Here is an 18,927-nt window from a genome sequence, read left to right as displayed (position 1 = left end):
TACTTTGTGATTGTATAGTGCTGTTTCAGTAATTTAGATCAAATATTTTTAAAGATGCATCTGTAGTTTCTCACACCACTGCATTTTGCACCAGCTGAAGCTTTCAAATACTGTCAAAGGCAGCTCCATGTAGAGCTTGTTGCAGTAGTCTAATTGGGAAGTGACCACGGCATGTGTGACTAAGCAGGGCTTCCTGGTCTAGGAATGGTGCACATGTAACTGCAACCTCATCCAGAACTCAAGATGGAAGGTCTAAAGAGATTGGAGGGGGCGGGGGTGTGTGTGTCCTAAAACCAAGTTACTCCATTCTGCTTGGATTGCGTTGAAGCCTGTTCCCCATCACTTCCCCTGTAACTTCCTGAGAATGATTCTTCCGTGGCATCAAATAGCTTTTCATCTTCACAGTAGGCTATCATACTGACACCTCGCAGAGTTTATTAATCAGACTTGTATAGCCTCGCATCTCACCAGGAGCAACTCTGGTGTTTGTGTTGATGTTAGAAATAGGAGATGAAAGTACCAAGCCTTGTGGTACCCCATGCAGAGACTGTGGCCTAGGCATTCCTGAATTCTGTCAGCATCCAGCATTTTTTAAACGAAGTGCTTTTTGATGTGGATTTGCGTTGGTAATTTTCATGACTTGGTAAGAAGGGAGATGGAGTGGATTTTAGTTTTGTAGATAACAAAACATTGGATAACACTGAGAATTCACTTGGAGCAGTTTTGCTGCCTCTGCTTACTGGTTTTTCTAAGCTGCTGTCAGAGCTAGCTGGTGAGTTTGGCCCCCTTGTCACTGCCAGGAATTGGGTTGTGTTGCCAACTTCAGTGTTAGGAAAGGCAACAGAAGCAGGGTGGCACAGTAAGATCTACTGTATTTTATCAGAGATGGCCCAGCTACGTACGGTACAAGACACTTGGTATCTTGGTGTCCACTCCTACTTTTTATTTGAGTCAGTACCTTTTAAGCATCAGCTTTGCATATATTCATTGTGGGGAATCTTCAGTCTGCCCTAATTGCAAAACACAATAGCAGGACCAGTCTTAAGGCACCACTGATAATGGTAAGAGCCCCGTTGAGGTTCCAGTTGTGTTGGCAACAATCAGCATGGAAGCATTCCATTAACAAGACTGCAAAGGCTTAGGGCAGGCTACTTTAAAGACAGCTGAGAGAGTGAGCAAAGCCCAATGCTTTGCCGCCCCAAAAGACTTGTTATCGCTGGCTTCCTTCTACCACCTACCACACCAATGGCTTCCATTCCCTACCATTAAAGTAGATGGGGAGTCCTGGAAATGTTATGAACAAGGCTGCATCAACTGATTAGAAATCCTAGGGAATATAAAAGCCCACTCACTCGTTTCTTTGCTCTTCTATAAAAGGAGAGTATTTCTCCATAACTTTTTGCAAAGAAATTGCTTTAATTCCTACAAGAGCTTCTGTGAGTAGGCTTGACATTCTTGTACATAAGTTCTAAGGATTGTTTTTGTTCACTATAACAGCAGTCCTTAAAAGTGGATCCAACAACACCTGATACAAGTACATGGGATAGATAGCATATTTTACTTAAGTACACAGGACAGCGTATTTGACTTAACCAAAGAAGATGGGAATTCATATTCCGTATTGAAAACTAAGCAGTTTTGGGCAAGTGACTGTCTCAATTTCCTCTTCCGAAGAAAAATAAATGGTGTTTAGAAGACTGCTAGTTGTGACAAGGTAGAAGTTTTCTTGTAATAAAAAAGCACCACACATTTTATAGAAGCCTTTATTTACAACTTGTTTAACAACTGTACACTGGTTTTTGTAGCCTTGGAAGTACGTTCTGGATCGAAGGGAAACATCCCAACCTCCTTCCCCACAAAAGATATCTGAACTTACAACCATTATTATCTTGTTTATCTATATACAGATAGGTTTTTAAAATCACTACAATAACAGTATGGAGAGAAATCATAGTTTCGGGGAAAATTAATATCTAGTAATCCTGGAATTTTATTCTTAAAGAAAAAAAATACATTTTATTGGCAATGTGACAAACAAGTAATTTTGGTAGCTCAGGACAGTCAAACAAGTTGTTATTGAAACACACAGGGCGAGAATACATGCTTAGGATCTCAAAAAGTGGCAGCTGCATCATGATATTAATGTTAAAGAGAGCCCAAATCATTGCAAGTAGACAGGCAATGTTGCCTAATGGAGGCTAAGAACAAAATTCATATTCTTTTCCCTTATCCGATGGTCTAAAAGGGTTTCTGTGGGTGGAAAAAATAAAAATGTAGGCATGATACAAAAAAGCTCCCAACCGCAAGCACATATATTAAGATCAGGTCAAAACACCAAGCAACTCACCAAACAACTACAAAGCAATTCCTTCATAGGAGCTAATACAGTACAGACGAATATGGAGGGGAACCAAGGTAGCAGGATATATGGTTTTGTAATTGGAGGTATCTAAATAAGGAAGGCCACTCTATTGTGAGACAATGATAATTTCATTTTTATGGCACTGCTACCAAAACAACTCAAAAGACTGACAATGTTATAAGCCAAATTTCCAGAACTGACTTCTCAACTGCCAGGTACCAGCCAAGCATCTTTTCCTAGTATCGTCTACGTACCTGCAACAACACAGTAATTCCAGCAGTAAACTTTCTCCGAAAGAAAGTGTCATAAATCATAACCCCTCCCCCCAATGAATCAACACAACCAGGAATCGACTCTGCCTCAGAGTTTGAAGTTGCAGGAGGACAAACATTCCATTTTGGCTTCACTTTCCCAACCCTTACTGTAGAGCCACTATTACCTTTTGCCCCAGTCTGGCTGGTAGAGAGGGTACTACTCAGTACTAATTTTACTCCTCTTATCTATGATGCTGAGTGTTAATCCAGGACACAATCAATTTATCTGAAATGGTAACCGGACTGGAACTGTCAACGATCTCTCTTCGGCTGTAGTCCAAGCCACCCCATTCTGTGTCTCTACATCTTTGTCCCTGCGAATGGAAGGACTCTTGTCAAGTTTCATAACAGAAACAGACCCCTATTGAAACCACTCAATACTAAGCACTCCTTCATTTTCACTTGAACACGTAGGTAGACCGTTTCTCAAGGCTTAAAAATAGAAGCAAGCAGCTGGGGCTGTCAAGGCCAAATCCTACCTCCCAAGTAGCTACAAAATTGAGAATCATGATGCTGATCAAATTGTAAACTTGTTCCAGATGCAGTTGCTCCTGCAATGAGGCCTAAGGGGAGCAGAGTGACTTCCTCCCTTCAATCTCCTCAAAGCAGTTCTCTCATAAAACTGACCAACTCTTCCCAAAGCTTCACCTCTACCCATGAGATGGTAAAAGCAGTGATGCACATACAATCACTAAGCAATATTCCCTCAGGTTTTCTCCCATAGTGACACGTTCCCTACATCTGCCTCAATATAAGGTGAAATCTACAGCAGAACAAGCAAGAGACATACAAGAGTGTGAAAAAACGCAGCTTTAAAATGTTTAAAGGCAGCACAATGCATTCCAACTGTCAACGTAGTCTACATGAATAACAGCAATATTTCATAACATAAAAGACACATTAGTGCAATCCAAAGGGAAGGCAACATAGATGAAGGACAGGGATCTTAAGATAAATACACTCAACCCAAAGAACAATCAAAGAGAGTTCCCTCACATAACACCGAAATGCAGGAAAGGCACAATTTTTTTTAAGTGTTCCTGCTCTCTACATTCCTTTCCAGAGCTGCTTGTGCATGTATAAATGGATAGAAAAAAAGGAAGGGTACAAGTCTGCCGAAGGAGATGCATAAAAACAAAACAACAACAACAAAAAAGGATCGATATGTATTAAGACAGTAAGCAGCCTCAGCATATACAACATTGCATATATTGAGAGACAAGGCTTGGGTATTAAATTAAAAGCTGGAAAGGAACTGGCAACTCTCCCTATCCATTTTCTCCGACGACGACAACAACAACAAAAGTGTTCTGGTATATATAGTATTGAACATTAGTGCACTTTTAAAATTATACTAGTAAATAAAGGTGCATTTATAAAACGTATTTCAGTCTAAAGGTGTGTATTGCAAGAGGTCTGTATGTTAATACTGTTAACAGGAAGAACGGAAGTCGCTAAAGAGCACTGTCAATGAATGCTAACATATTGTGTGCTATAGGACAGACATGTCAGACACAAGGCCCGGGGGCCAGATCCGGCCCGCGAAGTGGTTTCATGCGGCCCGCGAAGCCATCCTGGAAACAGTGAGGGAACGGCCCCCACTGCCTTGGCCCTGGCCCAGAGACCCTCCTCCTGCCAGAGACCCTCAGATCTGTCCCACTCCTGCCCAGGCCCCCATAGGCACCCTTGATGAGAACTATGTAGAGCTGGCCACGCTCACCCAGTAGGCCATACACACTCTAGCCACGCCCACCCAGTAGGCCACGCCCACCCAGGCCACACCCACCCGGCCCCTTGAGGGCAACCACAATGCTGATGTGGCCCTCAATGAAATTGAGTTTGACACCCCTGCTATAGGAGATTGGCCATCTACCCATCTTTTTTTCTAGAGCTTCAACGTTTTGCTTGGTGGGAAAGTGGGAGATGATAGGGTTATCTCTCTCTATACTTCTCCTTGCAAATAAACTCCACTCTGAAGGAAAAAAAAAGATGCCCAGAAATGATATCCTGTTTGATAGTAACTAATGAAAAATTCAGCTAACTTACGACTGGAAAATAAAAAAGAGATGCAATGTATGGGACAGCCCTTATTTTCTAAGCAATTTAGCAAATTTTGTGATGATTGCTACTAAATAGCTGGCTTAAGATGATGAAATGTAGATTAATAATATCAGTGAATGCAGCCTAAGATGTGAGGATATCTTCGCAAAAAGAGTCTACGGAATTTATCGGCCCTCAGAAAATCCACAATGGTGTGATCTTTCAGGCATTTTTGTACTAGACAATATATCAAAAGAAATAAAGGAAATTCTATCTAGCAGTTCCCTGCCTGGTTGCATATATGACCTCATAGGCTATTTTATACAGACTTTACTGAAGTCTGTCAACATAAAACACCTAGTTTTATGTCAAAAGTAATGTAAAACAGCCAATCACTTGAAATCGTTAATTATTTTCCACAAAAACTTTCCACAGCTTTTCTTACACTATGCCTCTTGCACTTTGATGTTAACCAAATCTGCTTTTCCCTGATCGCCTTCAGTTCTCTAGTTGCCCAAATGTCTTCTGAAAATCCAGCTCAAACTGGGCAATCATTTGAGAAAATAATAATAATAATGCTGAACTAATTAGGCGTATTTTCCATATACAAAATTAGTCCATCTTGAATTATATTCCAGCTTCAGACTTTCAGAATCCAAACTGAAAGTTTAATTAGTTTTCTGGCCAGAAAGGCAGCTTCTGACATCAGTACATGAGGCCAGGACTACCATGTAAATGGCCTGAAACTCATTATAAGGTAAAGACTGTCTGTAACCTTTATGCAAAAATGTAAGACTGAATAAAAATCTAGCTAAGGAGCTTGTTGCTTCTGTTGCTTCTGTAAAACAAGGATAATTGAGATGAACAACCCATTGTCGACTGTCTTAATAAGGAAGCAGCAGTCTACAGTTTCTCCATCCATGTAAATTATATAACAAAGAATTCATATCAAACATTCCTTTCCCAGAAATATCGACAATGTTTACTGTGCTCATAACCCAATATTGAAATGAAATATGTCCCTCCAATGTATACTGCTCAAAAAAATAAAGGGAACACTTAAACAACACTATGTACTGTATTTAATAGTAGGATGTCTTATCTTGTGTTCCCTTTTTTTTTTTGAGCAGTATATTTTAATGGCTAATTAATGGTTAATATTCTCAACCTGATATGCCTACCCTAAAGATACATTCGAGAATGCAGTAGGAAATATTAAATATTTGGTGTGCTAGCAGGTTACCAGCATTCATTTCCTAGAATTCCTTAAGTTTCCAGTATCTAATTGGAATTCAGATTTAACTGATATTTCATATATTAAAGATCGCAATTAATAGGAAAAAACACAACAGATATATCTTACCCATGTCCTGTTTAGGAGACGTACAAGTATGAAAGAAAAAAAAAACTTGCAACAGGAAATATACCCAATTATAAAATTCTAGAAACAATGGTATAACAAAATAGAATCCAACTTTTAACACAACTCCATTAGAGATTTTTTTGAAACTCTTTAAAAACCTTGATGTTGCAAATAGTGTTATAAGAAATGTTTCAAATAAAAAGTGTAGACTAGTTTGAAGATCCTACATGATTTTCCTTTAAATTACCTTAGCCAGAAAGCCTGCTTATGGCAACAAATTACACAGCTCCTGAATTCAACAAAGTCAGCCATACTTTACTCCTTCAGAAATTAAGGATACTATACTTATTTAGATGTAATTAATATCCCAATAGGAAATACCAGCCATTAACTCTCTTTGGCTTTCTTGATATTTGATTTTCATTTTTTTTAACTTACAGAAATGTATGCTCTATTCTCTGGACATCAAAATCAATGAAATATATGCCTTGAAGCTTAAAAAAATTAAACTTTGCATCAGGTATCACTTCGGTGCAAATAGATCTGAACTAGTCAGACTGGGGAAATAAAATCAAGGTGCTTTCATGAAAGGTGAAAAATATAAAAGACTAATTAAAAACATGAAATAAAGTTGAATAAAAACCTCAATAACAACTCATCAGAAAGGAGAGCTAGTGAAGAGACTGACAGTTGAAAAAGAAGAGAAGATAGATATGTTTATGAAAACATACATTCAAGTTTTTTTTCAGGCAAGACTAAATAATCAGGTTTCATTAGATTACCATAATAGTTGGCAGAAAAAACATCCTTCAGACATGAGTTTTGTTCTGCTTTTGCATACAAAAGCACAGAACTAGCCAATTAAGAATGTTAGACCTTCTATATAACTTGATCAATTCAACAACTATAACTCTCGAAAGAGTAAGTATTGTATAGGCTTTACCAAAACAAGTTTAATCAACAAAATCTGATTTTTTTTGCATCAGCACAAAGGGCATGATGACTATCTAGTAAATTTGCTTATAAGTGTAAAAATCTAGCAAGGAAATTAGCCTTATATTGATTATTAAATGATTTTCCTGCAGATGAGATAACATCTGGTCTACTTTATCAAATACTGGAACCATACTACAGAACCAATGGCATCACATTTTATTTTTATCACCTTTACACGAGTGGATTTTAAAAACTCCTTTCATGTGCTTAGATGGTAATGAATCAAAAACAAGTATTTTTCAGTCAGAAAGTTATTGTGCACAGTATAACTGCATTAACAAAAATGAGGAGAATAATATCCATACCTAAACAAATATGGTGATCAAATCCAGATGCATTCAGTTCAGAATGAAAAACAGGACTCTTACCTGCCTTTGCCCAAAGAGCCAAGGCTCTTGAAATATTCTTAAGAAGTCAACATAAGCTATGTTTAGAAAAACAAAGCATAAAGTCTTCAACGAAACCTCCATCTACAGGGAACTGTTTAACTTGAGTTAATCCCAAAGATTAATCTGAGAAAATGCAATAGCTCAGAAACCACAATTCATAACTTGCAGAATCAGAGCAATACTAACCCGCCTTCTGAAAGATCCATAACTGCACGGGCATGAAATAGCACGTAGCACAACAGGTTAGCAAGTTTACATATCAGAATTATCTTGACTACCTGAAGACATCGGTGCCAATGTCAAATGGGTTTACCCTTCTTACTGTCCTATCAAAAACACTCCTCAGTAATGGAGGGCAATATTTTTTTTTTCAAAGCAGCAGTGGTTAAAGACATTTAAACAATCAACCAGATAAAGCCAAAGGAAACAAAGTAAGAGCAGCAAAAAATAATTTCATGAACATGTCTCATCGGGTTCTTACAACGTCTGCCAGCATGTCCGTCTAATCTTTGCAAATAATGTGACACATTTTTCTATATAGCACCGTTGCAAATTACATTACCCAATTCAAACAAATCAAATTAGTCTGAAAAAGAAAAAGAGGCATATTTCTTTCAATACACCGGTAGCCTTGGGAAGAATGCAATACCACTTAACAATGGGACAAGTAAAATTTGTTTCCATCCATTACTGGGTTTTTGTTAAGAGATGACAATTGCATGTGAAAGGGGGTATGGGAAAATTCCATTAATACCCTGCATTAGGTGTTTTTCAACATTTTGGCACATTAAAAGACGAAAGGAAGACTCCAGAAAAGAAGAAAGTTAAAAAGAAAAAAAAATCTCTTCTGGAAATGAGACATGAGGAGACAATACTGAAAGAATGCTGGCTAAGTTTTCCTGAAATACAGTCACTTATAACAGAAGTAGGTCTTGATTCCAGGATGGCTTCCATTCAAAAGGCAAGGCAAGGACTCTTTCTACCTTGCTGTGGCTGGCTGGACATGGCCCGGATAAGCTCTCCTTGTGCTCGTGGCTTGCCTTTGTCTCGCTAGGAAAGACTGTCCTGAACCAGTACTAGCAAGTCTGTCTTCTACCGCTTTTTTATGAAGAGTCATCCCCTACAGAGGGAAAGAGATGAAAAGGAAAGGCATGTAGTTTTAGTGTGGGAAGCCGACAGGGCTGCAGTATTTCTTTGCCAAACCTATTAAGTCACTCCACTGAACTGTTTCCAATAAAAGGAGTACAGGTTTTCTTGGATTAAGCAGATGGTCTCAGATATGATTTATACCAGTTTCATCCCACTTTCAGAAGAGAGACTGTTTTGGTCACCCTGGGAAAGCTCCCTTATGTCAAAAAACAGACAGGGAAATATAACCCTCCTGATTCTCTTCAAGGTACTGTCTATCAATCACGGTCCTGTCTGATTTGCTGATTCTAAATCGGGTGCCCTCTTACAACAGTTCTCTTTGGTTGCTTCCAAAAGCGGACCTCTGTTCTGCGACAACAATGTCAAAGGTTTCCTGAGTGTTCATTTTAATTTTCCATGCCAACTCCATGAAACTGCTGGGCAAGCAGTGACGCAGGATGCGGGCTGAACTGTATCAATATACAGACAATACTTTGCTTTACATTCCTTTACACCTGGAGGCTGCATTGAAGTGGAAAAAGATAGCCTTCAAAACTGTGTTATTATAAAGGGAACAATGTTCTTCAAACTATTAAGATACCGGGGGGGGGGGGCAGATCACTTTTGAAGTCTGAATGTCAATTTAGTTCTGAAAAACACACTACAGGAGTGAAGCAATTCATTAAACATTGCTGATACTCTTTATTTTATAATCTGTACTCTGCTTACCATATTGTACCAGGCACTGACAATGTATTTCTCCTCCATTTCTCTTTGACTCTTTGTCTTTTCATATTCTTTCTATTGGGGGAGGAAAAAAAGCATTTCTCATGATTTCACATGCATACTATAATGGAGTATACTGTGCTCAGCGTTCCAACTGCATATTTTTATTTCTGTTGTGTGGAATGGTGGAAAATTGTGGAATTTTAAATTATTCATGAAATTGCATACGGTTATTAATTTTCATTGTGGAAGCTCATATTTCCAATTAAGAGCCCAGGGTAAAAAAACAAAATAGTTGTCTCTCAGGCTTAATGTAACTGCCAAGAAGATTCAATTGTGTGTGTGTTTTTACTCGAGGTGAAACCTACCTCTAAGGAATGGAACATCCTCTCACGTTCCTGCAGTTGATTCTTCAGTGCCTGAATTTCAGGTGCTGAACCTTGGTTCTGTTTGGGATCTAAAGTACGGATGACCTGCAAAAGTAAGAAACACATGCTACATAGGTAGCTCCAAATAGGAACACAAGAAATTGAATACTTGTTCATCTAGTCCAGAACCATCTGTCCTGATTGGCACAGCTATCCAGGGTCTTGGACAGGAAAAGATCTAAGCAGGTGACTGCCAGATTCAATCTTAAGATCTTGTGCGTGCCCAAGTTGTGTTGCATTACTTAGACAGTGTATTTTTGGCAAGTTATTGAGAATTGCTTAAGTTTACAGAGTCTACAGCACATCCAGAAATATATATGTTTTAGTTTTAGAGGAATTATGAACAGCATAAGCATCCTACCACAAAGTACAACTGGTCTAATTTTATTTCAAAAAATACTCATTTTAAATACTTGGGGACATATGAAGAACCTAACCTAGATTTTTCTTCCTAATATTTCTCTTCCTTCATATTCCTATGAATATATATTAGGGGGGAAAGGGAAGGGAAGGGAAGGAGAGGAGAGGAGAGGAGAGGAGAGGAGAGGAGAGGAGAGGAGAGGAGAGGAGAGGAGAGGAGAGGAGAGAAATTAGCTACCAAAGATGTGAGCTTGAAAGTCTTTTTTCATAAAAATGAAAATCATCATTATTATCCCTCCAAGGGATAACTCTTTGTGTGGAGTGCCTGCATGCTCTAGTGATGCTGTTGAACAGATACCTGACAAAGACAAGCCTTAAATTTTGGACAAGCTGATGGGGAAACAACAGGAATCACAGTAAGAATGCAACATGAATCAAGCAAGTTGAGAACAGTCAAAGTACCCAGTATGGAAGACATTAGGATAACTGAGAAAATGCCTTGTGAGCTAAGATAGAATGGAAGATGATGGCTGACCTAGAATCTTTCACCAAGATTCACAGCAAAGTGAAATCTGTTTTTTCACACTCTACCCTTACAATATACCTATACTATTTATTGCTGGCTCTCATGTTTCTCCTCTTCAAAACAAGTAATTCCATATTTGATTGAATATATATTTTTGGACTTGGCTGCTGAAGATCTCCTGCTTGGAATTCTCACTATACAAACAGTAGCACATCCCAAGATAAATTCTGTTCAGTCCAGCAGTTGAAATTTTGATTGTTAAATGTGGCAGGTGAAAGGGAAGATTACCTTCAAGGCCCATTCCTCATTCAGCACACTTAACGGAATTAACAAAAGATACAAAGTTGTACAGCAAATGGTGATAGAGGTATAGTAAATAACAAAAGCTGGAAGTGACAGTTCATAAATAAATTATCTTGCCATTCAATGATCAATATCAGTATCAATATCAATATAATTACAGTATATTAATACAAATTGGACTCTATTCACCAATTTCTCATGGTAGTCAGCATGTTTGGATTAGAAATTCTATTTGTTTTATAAATGTGTTAAATACAGACACAAGCATAAACACACATTTACATCCACCCAGTTATTTTGGGTTTTAATTTAGCATTTTGAAAATAGGTTTAAATGAAATAATAAGGCAATGTAACATAAAGCAGTCAGAGCTGCAACTCAGAGACTATTTATTAGCTATTCTACATTATGTTAGCACCATCTGACTATCTGTCAAAGTTGTAGAGGGAGGACAATGTTAGCAAAACATGAAATTGCTTACACTTTTAGCCTTTTCCAAATATTTTTTGTATCGTTCTTCCATTAGCTTCATATCTTCTTCTTTTTTATACAGAGCTTCTTGTAATTCTTCTATTCTGAGTGCTTTATTTAGAGAAGATGTCACATTTCAGAATAATGCAAAGTTTTAAGAGTTTTCAGATGTTAGACATACTAAACAGCAGATTAAATCAGATTAAATACAATGAAGAAACATAAAAAATAGAATATATATTTGAATGTTGACTACAAGGAATTCTAAAAACTGGATGAAGATAGAACAGGACACTTCTGTTTCTGATTACAAATAAGAAGTGGATGGCATCTGCATTAAGCAAAAATGTGTGTGGCACCCTTGCCTTAAATGTTTATGCAGTTATACACAAATTCTACTTATCTTTCCAAACAAGCAATACAACCAAAGTCATATTTACAGTGAGTGCATAAAGGTAGTACTTGACTTACAACCACAATTGGGACCAGAATTTCCACTGTAATTCAGTACGGTCGTAAAGTGAGGCATCACATTACTGGACCCAATTTTACCATCATTTTTGCCATTGTTCTCACGCACATCTAGGAAAAACTGGCTGGGAAAGTCACAAAGCATGACCATGCAACAAGAAGACACTGCCATTGTTGTAAAATGCAAGCCAGTTGCAAAGTGCCTGAATTGAGATCAGATGACTTCTGAGGCAACCCAACAGTCCTGCCTTCAAGGATGGGCCATAAATCACTTCTTCCAAGGCTGTCATAGCTTCGGACCATTATTACACAAAGGGTCGTTAAGTAGTGTTCAAAAATCTACTTTGAGAATTTCCCCTAGAGCAGCCATAGAGGTAATCCCTGACCTACAACCACAACTGAGCCCAAAATTTATGTTGCTAAGCAAGGACATTTTTTTTTACAACCTTTCTTGTCGCAGTTGTAAAGAGAACCACTGCAGTTGTGAAGTGAATCTGGCTTCCCCACTGACTGTGAAAAAGGTGATGCCATGGACACTGTGACCATCGTAAATACATGCCAGTTGCCAAACGTCCAAACTTTGAATCATGGGACTGCTGTGATGGTCATAAGTGTGAAAAAATGGTCATAAGTCACTTTTTTCAGTGCCACTGTAACTTTGAAAGTTCAGTAAATGAATGGTTGTGAGTCAAGGACTGCCTGTATGATAATTTCCAAAGGAGTCTCTATGTATTGCTGGATGTTGAAAGAAGAAAACAGAGGAGTTTATGTATATTTCATTTCTGCTACTGAGTGAATTACATTCAAAGCATATGCTACTGTATGACCCAAATAATAAGGGAACAATTAACCAGGTTTTATTTCATTAGCAAAAATAAATATTACATAGCAACTAAGCCTTAGAATAAGAGCTGTGTTTAAGATCTTTATTCACAGTTTTGGTGGAAAATAAACTAATAAATTTGGGCTTTAAAAAAATCAGTTACGATTAAATTATTTGAAATAAAAAGAACTACTCACAACTATTGTTATAACGAGGTTCTAAATCTTCAATGATTGCCCGTTTCTTCTGAAGCTCATTATTAGCTTCATGCAGCTTTTCACTGCAAAGAAGAAGAGAGTTTACAGATAAAACAACTGCTTCGTCACTCTTAATTGGATCAATATTAAAGAGAGAAGAAATTAGGATACCATAACTGTGAATGATTTCAGCAAAGAAATAGTTTTGTCAGAAACTAATATTAGCTGCTAGTTTTGTTTGTTTCTGATTTTTATTTTTGGGCGCTTAGAATTAGGTGGAAATTAAGGAAAAAATAATGAAAGTAAAGAGACAAGGGCAAGGGTAGGCAACCTTGGCTCTTTTTATGACTCGTGGACTTCAACTCCCAGAATTCCTGAGCCAGCATAGCTCAGCATGGAAACCTCTCCCTTTCCCCTCAGCATGGCTGGCTCAGGAATTCTGGGAGTTGAAGTCCACGAGTCATAAAAGAGCCAAGCTTGCCTTCCCCTGGACAAGGGAATGTGAACTTTAGAGATTGTTGATGTGGCTACAGATGATATATGCTGGGTCGGTTAATATTTAGTGAAAAGAAATGTTGAAAAAGATGGGAAGTGGAGGAACCAGAACCATGCCCAGTTCCATTTCTGTTGGTAGGCCTATGAGGAAGAAATGATTTCCTTAGGAATCAACAAATGGCTGCAGGAGAATCCAGTGAGAATGCTGCAGCCATCACCATTAGCAAGGGAGCAAGAGGTCAATGGTGGAGGCAAGAGACTGGAGTCAACCTCTTGGAACATTGAGCTCTGCACACGGACATCCCTAAAGAGCTGCTTAAGGTTCCCAGGAAATTACTGGGTTATCTTTGGAAGGCAGGAGAACTTTGGGGAAAGGCCAGTGGTGGGATTCAAATATCTGAACAACCACTTGTCTGTGTGGATGCCGCTTCCGGAAGTCCATTCTGGGCCTGGGCAACAAAAAATTAGCTGCCGGTTCTGCCGAAGTGGTGCAAACTGGCTGAATCCCACCATTGGGAAAGGCCTAGGGTAGGCTATTGCAAGAGAAGAGGAACCATCATTTCCATTCAGTTATCTTCTTCTAAGGCTTTCAATTGATTTCCTATTTCCTGAACACTGTTTAGTATGGGTAGTTCTAAGGTGCCCCAGTCTAATTATGACATTTAATCCTGATTGCTGGAAGGAGACTCGGGGTTTCATTAGATCTGTTATTTGAAGGCTCTTGGCTATTTATTGGTGTGTATTAGCAATTTATCTCTTAGATAAATTTCTATCCATATGCTTGTTGCATATGTTATTACTTGGAACTTTATTCCATGACCCTAATAAAAGTTAGTATATACAAATATAGTGTGCTACAATACTCTATACAAATATGCTAAGACTATATACACACAGAGAGATTAGTAAATACTGTTAACAATATAAACCCATCATTAAATGTCAAAAATTAATCCTCTTCATTAGAAATCCCATTTCTTTTAAGAGGTAGGAGTTATCATACCTATAAACTAATAGAATTATAAATCCAGCTGCCCCAGAACTAGTGTAGCTTATTACCTAATTCCTGGCACCAGCAGGAATGTATAAGTATTGGGGGGGGGGGAGAGTGAATACACACAAACATATAAAAGCACACACACACTTTATCCCCCACACCAATCCCAGATACACACATATTTCTTTCTTAATTAGTCAGTATGAGTTGACAAGACTTTGGTGATAACAGATTCACTTTCACTCCTCTCAGTATTGACTTCTTACAAAGATACTACTACTTTAAATTAATAATTGTATTTATTCTGCTTGCTTACTTATGTAATAAGGACATTCCTAGTTCAAAACATGTTTTAAACACTTTATCAAATTATTAAATATTGTTTCTAAGGCCTACAGGATAGGTTTATTAAACTGAGAACACACACTATATATTCACACCACAAGATAAGAGTGTGAGAGCAGAATTAATATTAATATACTAAGCAATTTTAAGTGATTCGGTCCTAATTATACTCCATACAATACAAATAGTTTTTATTATTATTATAAAAACCGAGAGGAAGATTTTTATTACTTACAGATGTTCATCAAGTTTCTTTTTCAGAATGACTGACTATAAATGAAAGAAAAAAAATTACTTGACACAAACAAAGCTGTATATTTTTATCTATATTTTTAACCGAAGCATGATTGAAATTTGGGACAAAGAATTTACAGGGAAAAGAACTAGACTTTCTCTCCTTACATGTTTATATGCAAATTCACAGTATTTATCTATCTCTTCATAAGCCAAAGCATCTCAAAGTAGTTTTTAATAAAAAAACAGCAATAGAAATAATTAAAAATACTTAAAAGAATGCAAAATAATATAAACCAGTATTCTGTAAAACAGTCCTTAAAAGATGCAATAAAAGATTTTCTTTTTCGTTCCAACATTCAAATTGAGAAGGATTGGATGAAAGGGTAAGTTCTGAATATGTAACTACGGGTTGTTAAGTCAGGTGCCCCCCCACCGCCCTCAAAAGTCAGGGTGACAGCATCAGTGCTGTCACAGAGAACACCCACCCAATATTCAGCAACTCCTGGTTTACAGAGCAGGACCACGTTTCATTATTTCAGTAACTAGTTACTAACCCAGTCTAGTAATATGAAGGCAATTTGGGTCAAGTTATTTAGGGGTTAATATGTCATAACCAAAACCTTGAAAGTAGTTCAACAACTAACTGGCAGCCATAACAGTTACTTCAAAAGAGTCATAATGCGTGCGTAGCTCATGTGTCACTCAGCAACCTAGCTGATGCAACTTGTACCGAATACAAGGGCAGAGCAATATAGAGGACACTGCTATAATTTAAGTATGAAGTTGCAAGCATGTGAGTAAGTATAGCTAGATTATCTCTGTACAAGAAAGGACATAATTTGTATATCAATGAATAGCAATAGGCAGTTCTAACTACAGAGGTCACCTGGACCTCCAATGATAATGATGACTTTAAAAGCTCCTCCGGACCCATTCTTTCTAAAGGAGCGAAACCCCATTTGCAACAGATTAAACGCTCCAACCCCCAGTGATAATCCAGGAGCATATTGGTGTCAGCTGTGTCCAAAGTCACTAAGGGTTCAAGCAAAAATCAACAAGAGTTATGCTCCCTTTATCTCTTTTCCAGAGACAGAAAGACATGATTGATTCTCATTGGACTGAGATGAAAGAACTGTAAATATAATCCAATTTAACAGCATTATAGCTAAGACTATATGCTGAAATGTCTTTTGAAATTTTACCATGGACATTTTATGGATGATATACATTATCATGGGTGTTTTAAGTGTTTCACAAACCAACAATGTATCTATTTGGGTTATCTCACACATGACAACACCAAAGCCCTTTCCATAGTTTGAATACACAAGAGAAAAAATGTGCATGTATGATTCGGAAATAATCTGATTACTTGCATTAGTATTTCACATCAATTCCTACAGTATGAAGGAATTTTATACTACAGTAGTAGCCAAAATTGTGGAAACCTTTTGGGAAAAGTACAGTAGAAATGCCACCTTTGGTTAAGTTTCCACCAATTGTTCTTCTAATTTCTTTATAACTGTAGTCTTGTTCACTTAATAATACTATTTTACATCGCTTTCTGGGCAACCACTCAACTCTTTGCACCATTACTTTAATTTTATTACGTTTTACAAGTTCACTAAATGAAAGAACACAAAAAAAAACCCCAACCAACTTGATAGCGATCGCATAACACACTGATAAATGCCCTCTCGGCTTCAATACATGACGTCAATAACTGAATCCTACTGATCTGATTGGCTCATTGCCAAAACAAGATGACATCTGATTGGCTCTGTAAACCCTCATGCTCATTGGCTACAATCACATGAAGGAAAGCTACCTGATATCAACCTAAGCAAGTTGTGCTTCCTTTTTCTTGTTATTTGGCTATAACTTTTCATAGAATACAATACAGATAATTGAACAAACTTTGTTGCATTACATTCTTGATTAAATTAGCTTTCCATTGATATATAATTTTATGGTACTACTCCAAAAAAAGAAAGGGGGGGTTATTAGCCATCAAACCTCAAAAATACTTTCCCCAAAAGGTTTCCACAATTTTGGCCACTACTTTATATTAAACCATCTCAACTAAATATAAATATAAGGACCATGTCACTCAAGAAGTAACTTGAGGAAACCCCTAATGGATTAAACTCTTAATTTAGGTGCAAGCTCAGACATTTCAAATCACATGCCTACCTGTTTCTATGAAAACATGCCACAAGACATGTGTGGAAGCTGCCGGAAGGACAACATATACAAAAATAATCAAACGACGCACAGCTAGCACACGTAGCATGCAAAACAGAATTGAAATCTTGTCCAATTAAACAAATCAGAATCAGCCACAAATGAGACTGATTCAGAGCAGGTGGAAATAAATAGAAAGCCATACTCACAATAGCCTTGCGCAGAAACCCATGCCAAGAGACAGAGGCGACAGTTTAGTATGAAGTGAACAGCAGCCAACAGAAGAAACTGTTTAGTATCTTTTCTGAAGATATTACAATTAAAGCAAGGCATTCTCACAGAGCATGCGCATTATCTTCTCTTTCTGTGCTCGCTAAGGTTTCTTTCTCCTATCTCATCCTCTAGAGAATTCTGAAAAACTACCACAAAGGTGTATTAAGGGTAGGAGTGAGCGTTCATACTCAAAGCAGGTGCTACAATAAACAAGGTTAACTTTACAAAAAAAGATGAACTCAAATATGGAACAATAAAAAAGGGATCATTATAATCCCAATTTTTTTTTTTTGCATGGACAAGGTTTTGATCCAATATGCGACAATAATTTGCCAAATGCGCCTAAAATAGAATCTGTGATGGAGAACCAACATAATGCTTGCGATATATTTTATCCAAACCTCAGGTTCTTTATTTATATAATAAATTAGATTTTAAATGACGATTTCTCCTTAATTATTGAATGTACAAATCTAAAATGGTTTTGCTCACAAAGTGAAAAGGGAGGGAATTGGGAGTCTCAGCACTTAGGGCAGACTTGTGCTGCGAACATATTAAGCAACGTATCCGTTTAATTTGCTCCAATGCATTTATCATGTCTAGAAGGGAAAAACCACACTCTCGTGTTATCATAGTTCCAATGCTGAAAATCAATATGCACATTGATATATATTGCCTGTAGGTCAGAAAACGAATCTTTATATCAAGTAAATTATTAGCTATCCAGAAAGTTGTAGTTTTTATTGTTGCCACGTGTATAGGTTTAAAGGTGGATGCCAGCCGAGTCTCCAGCTGGAAATATCTACTCCAATCCCATCCCATCTTAGCTGTTCCTTTCACTGTCCCATCAGGTTTCTGACAGAGACCTGAATGCCAATGTAGGCTTTTTTTTAAAAAACCATCAGCTTTTCTTTTGAGAAAATCAATTAGATTTCACTAAGAACATTTTTTTTGGGGGGGAGGGAGAGAGAAGGTAGGCACTTCATCAATTAAAAAGGGTAGAAACTGAAAATGACACCATTTTGCCTTTAGATATGAAAGCAATTAAATTTGACAGAAAAAATAATATTTTTAGCAGGAAAGTAGGGGGCACCAGAACATTTGGGACCATGTATTTGTATATCTTTCCACTTACATCTTCAGCTTTTGATCCTTGCTCGTGCAAAGACTTCTGTAATTCTTCAACCTGAGACTGTACTTCAAGCAATCTCTGATTTACAAGCCTAGAAATAAGAAACAAGATTAAACTTTTAAGAAGCAACCAATGGGTTTATTTTTCTCCTAAAAGAATCATCTGCTTGACAAGGATCTTGTGGGTGTTTAGAAATATTTATGGAAATAATGGCCTTAAGGTTTTATTTTCTTATTAGCACATTCTCCTGTCCTTCAAATGAAACAATAGTACTATGTCTCTTCCTAAATTACGGTAGAAGTCAATGAAGTCACAAACATGTTGTAAGTACATCACAGACTATCTGAAAGACAGTGTTATTTGAATC

The 18,927-nt window shown here is 37.4% G+C and overlaps 1 protein-coding gene across 2 annotated transcripts in view; it reads right to left on the bottom strand.

Annotated features, from left to right (window-relative positions):
• Positions 1 to 4,531: 4,531 nt before the first annotated feature.
• HOOK3 (hook microtubule tethering protein 3) overlaps positions 4,532 to 18,927 on the bottom strand; it is a 58,114-nt gene continuing 43,718 nt past the window's right edge. Inside the window, exons 16-22 of one of the 2 annotated variants that reach the window (XM_083353728.1) lie at positions 18,564 to 18,651; positions 14,970 to 15,004; positions 12,898 to 12,980; positions 11,417 to 11,517; positions 9,687 to 9,791; positions 9,322 to 9,393; positions 4,532 to 8,584 (exon numbers count right to left, since the gene is read on the bottom strand). In XM_083353728.1, coding sequence (XP_083209854.1) covers positions 8,444 to 8,584; positions 9,322 to 9,393; positions 9,687 to 9,791; positions 11,417 to 11,517; positions 12,898 to 12,980; positions 14,970 to 15,004; positions 18,564 to 18,651 — 625 coding nt within the window. In that variant the 3' untranslated portion in view covers positions 4,532 to 8,443. Of the gene's footprint in view, positions 8,585 to 9,321; positions 9,394 to 9,686; positions 9,792 to 11,416; positions 11,518 to 12,399; positions 12,613 to 12,890; positions 12,981 to 14,969; positions 15,005 to 18,563; positions 18,652 to 18,927 lie in introns of those variants that run through there. The other variant, XM_083353729.1, reaches the window with a different exon arrangement.

The sequence above is a fragment of the Vipera ursinii genome, assembly GCF_947247035.1.
Source record: "Vipera ursinii genome assembly, chromosome: 2".
NCBI classification, from domain to species: Eukaryota; Metazoa; Chordata; class Lepidosauria; order Squamata; family Viperidae; genus Vipera; species Vipera ursinii.
Note: the sequence above shows the minus strand (reverse complement) of the source record. Positions and strands in the feature narration are given on the sequence as shown.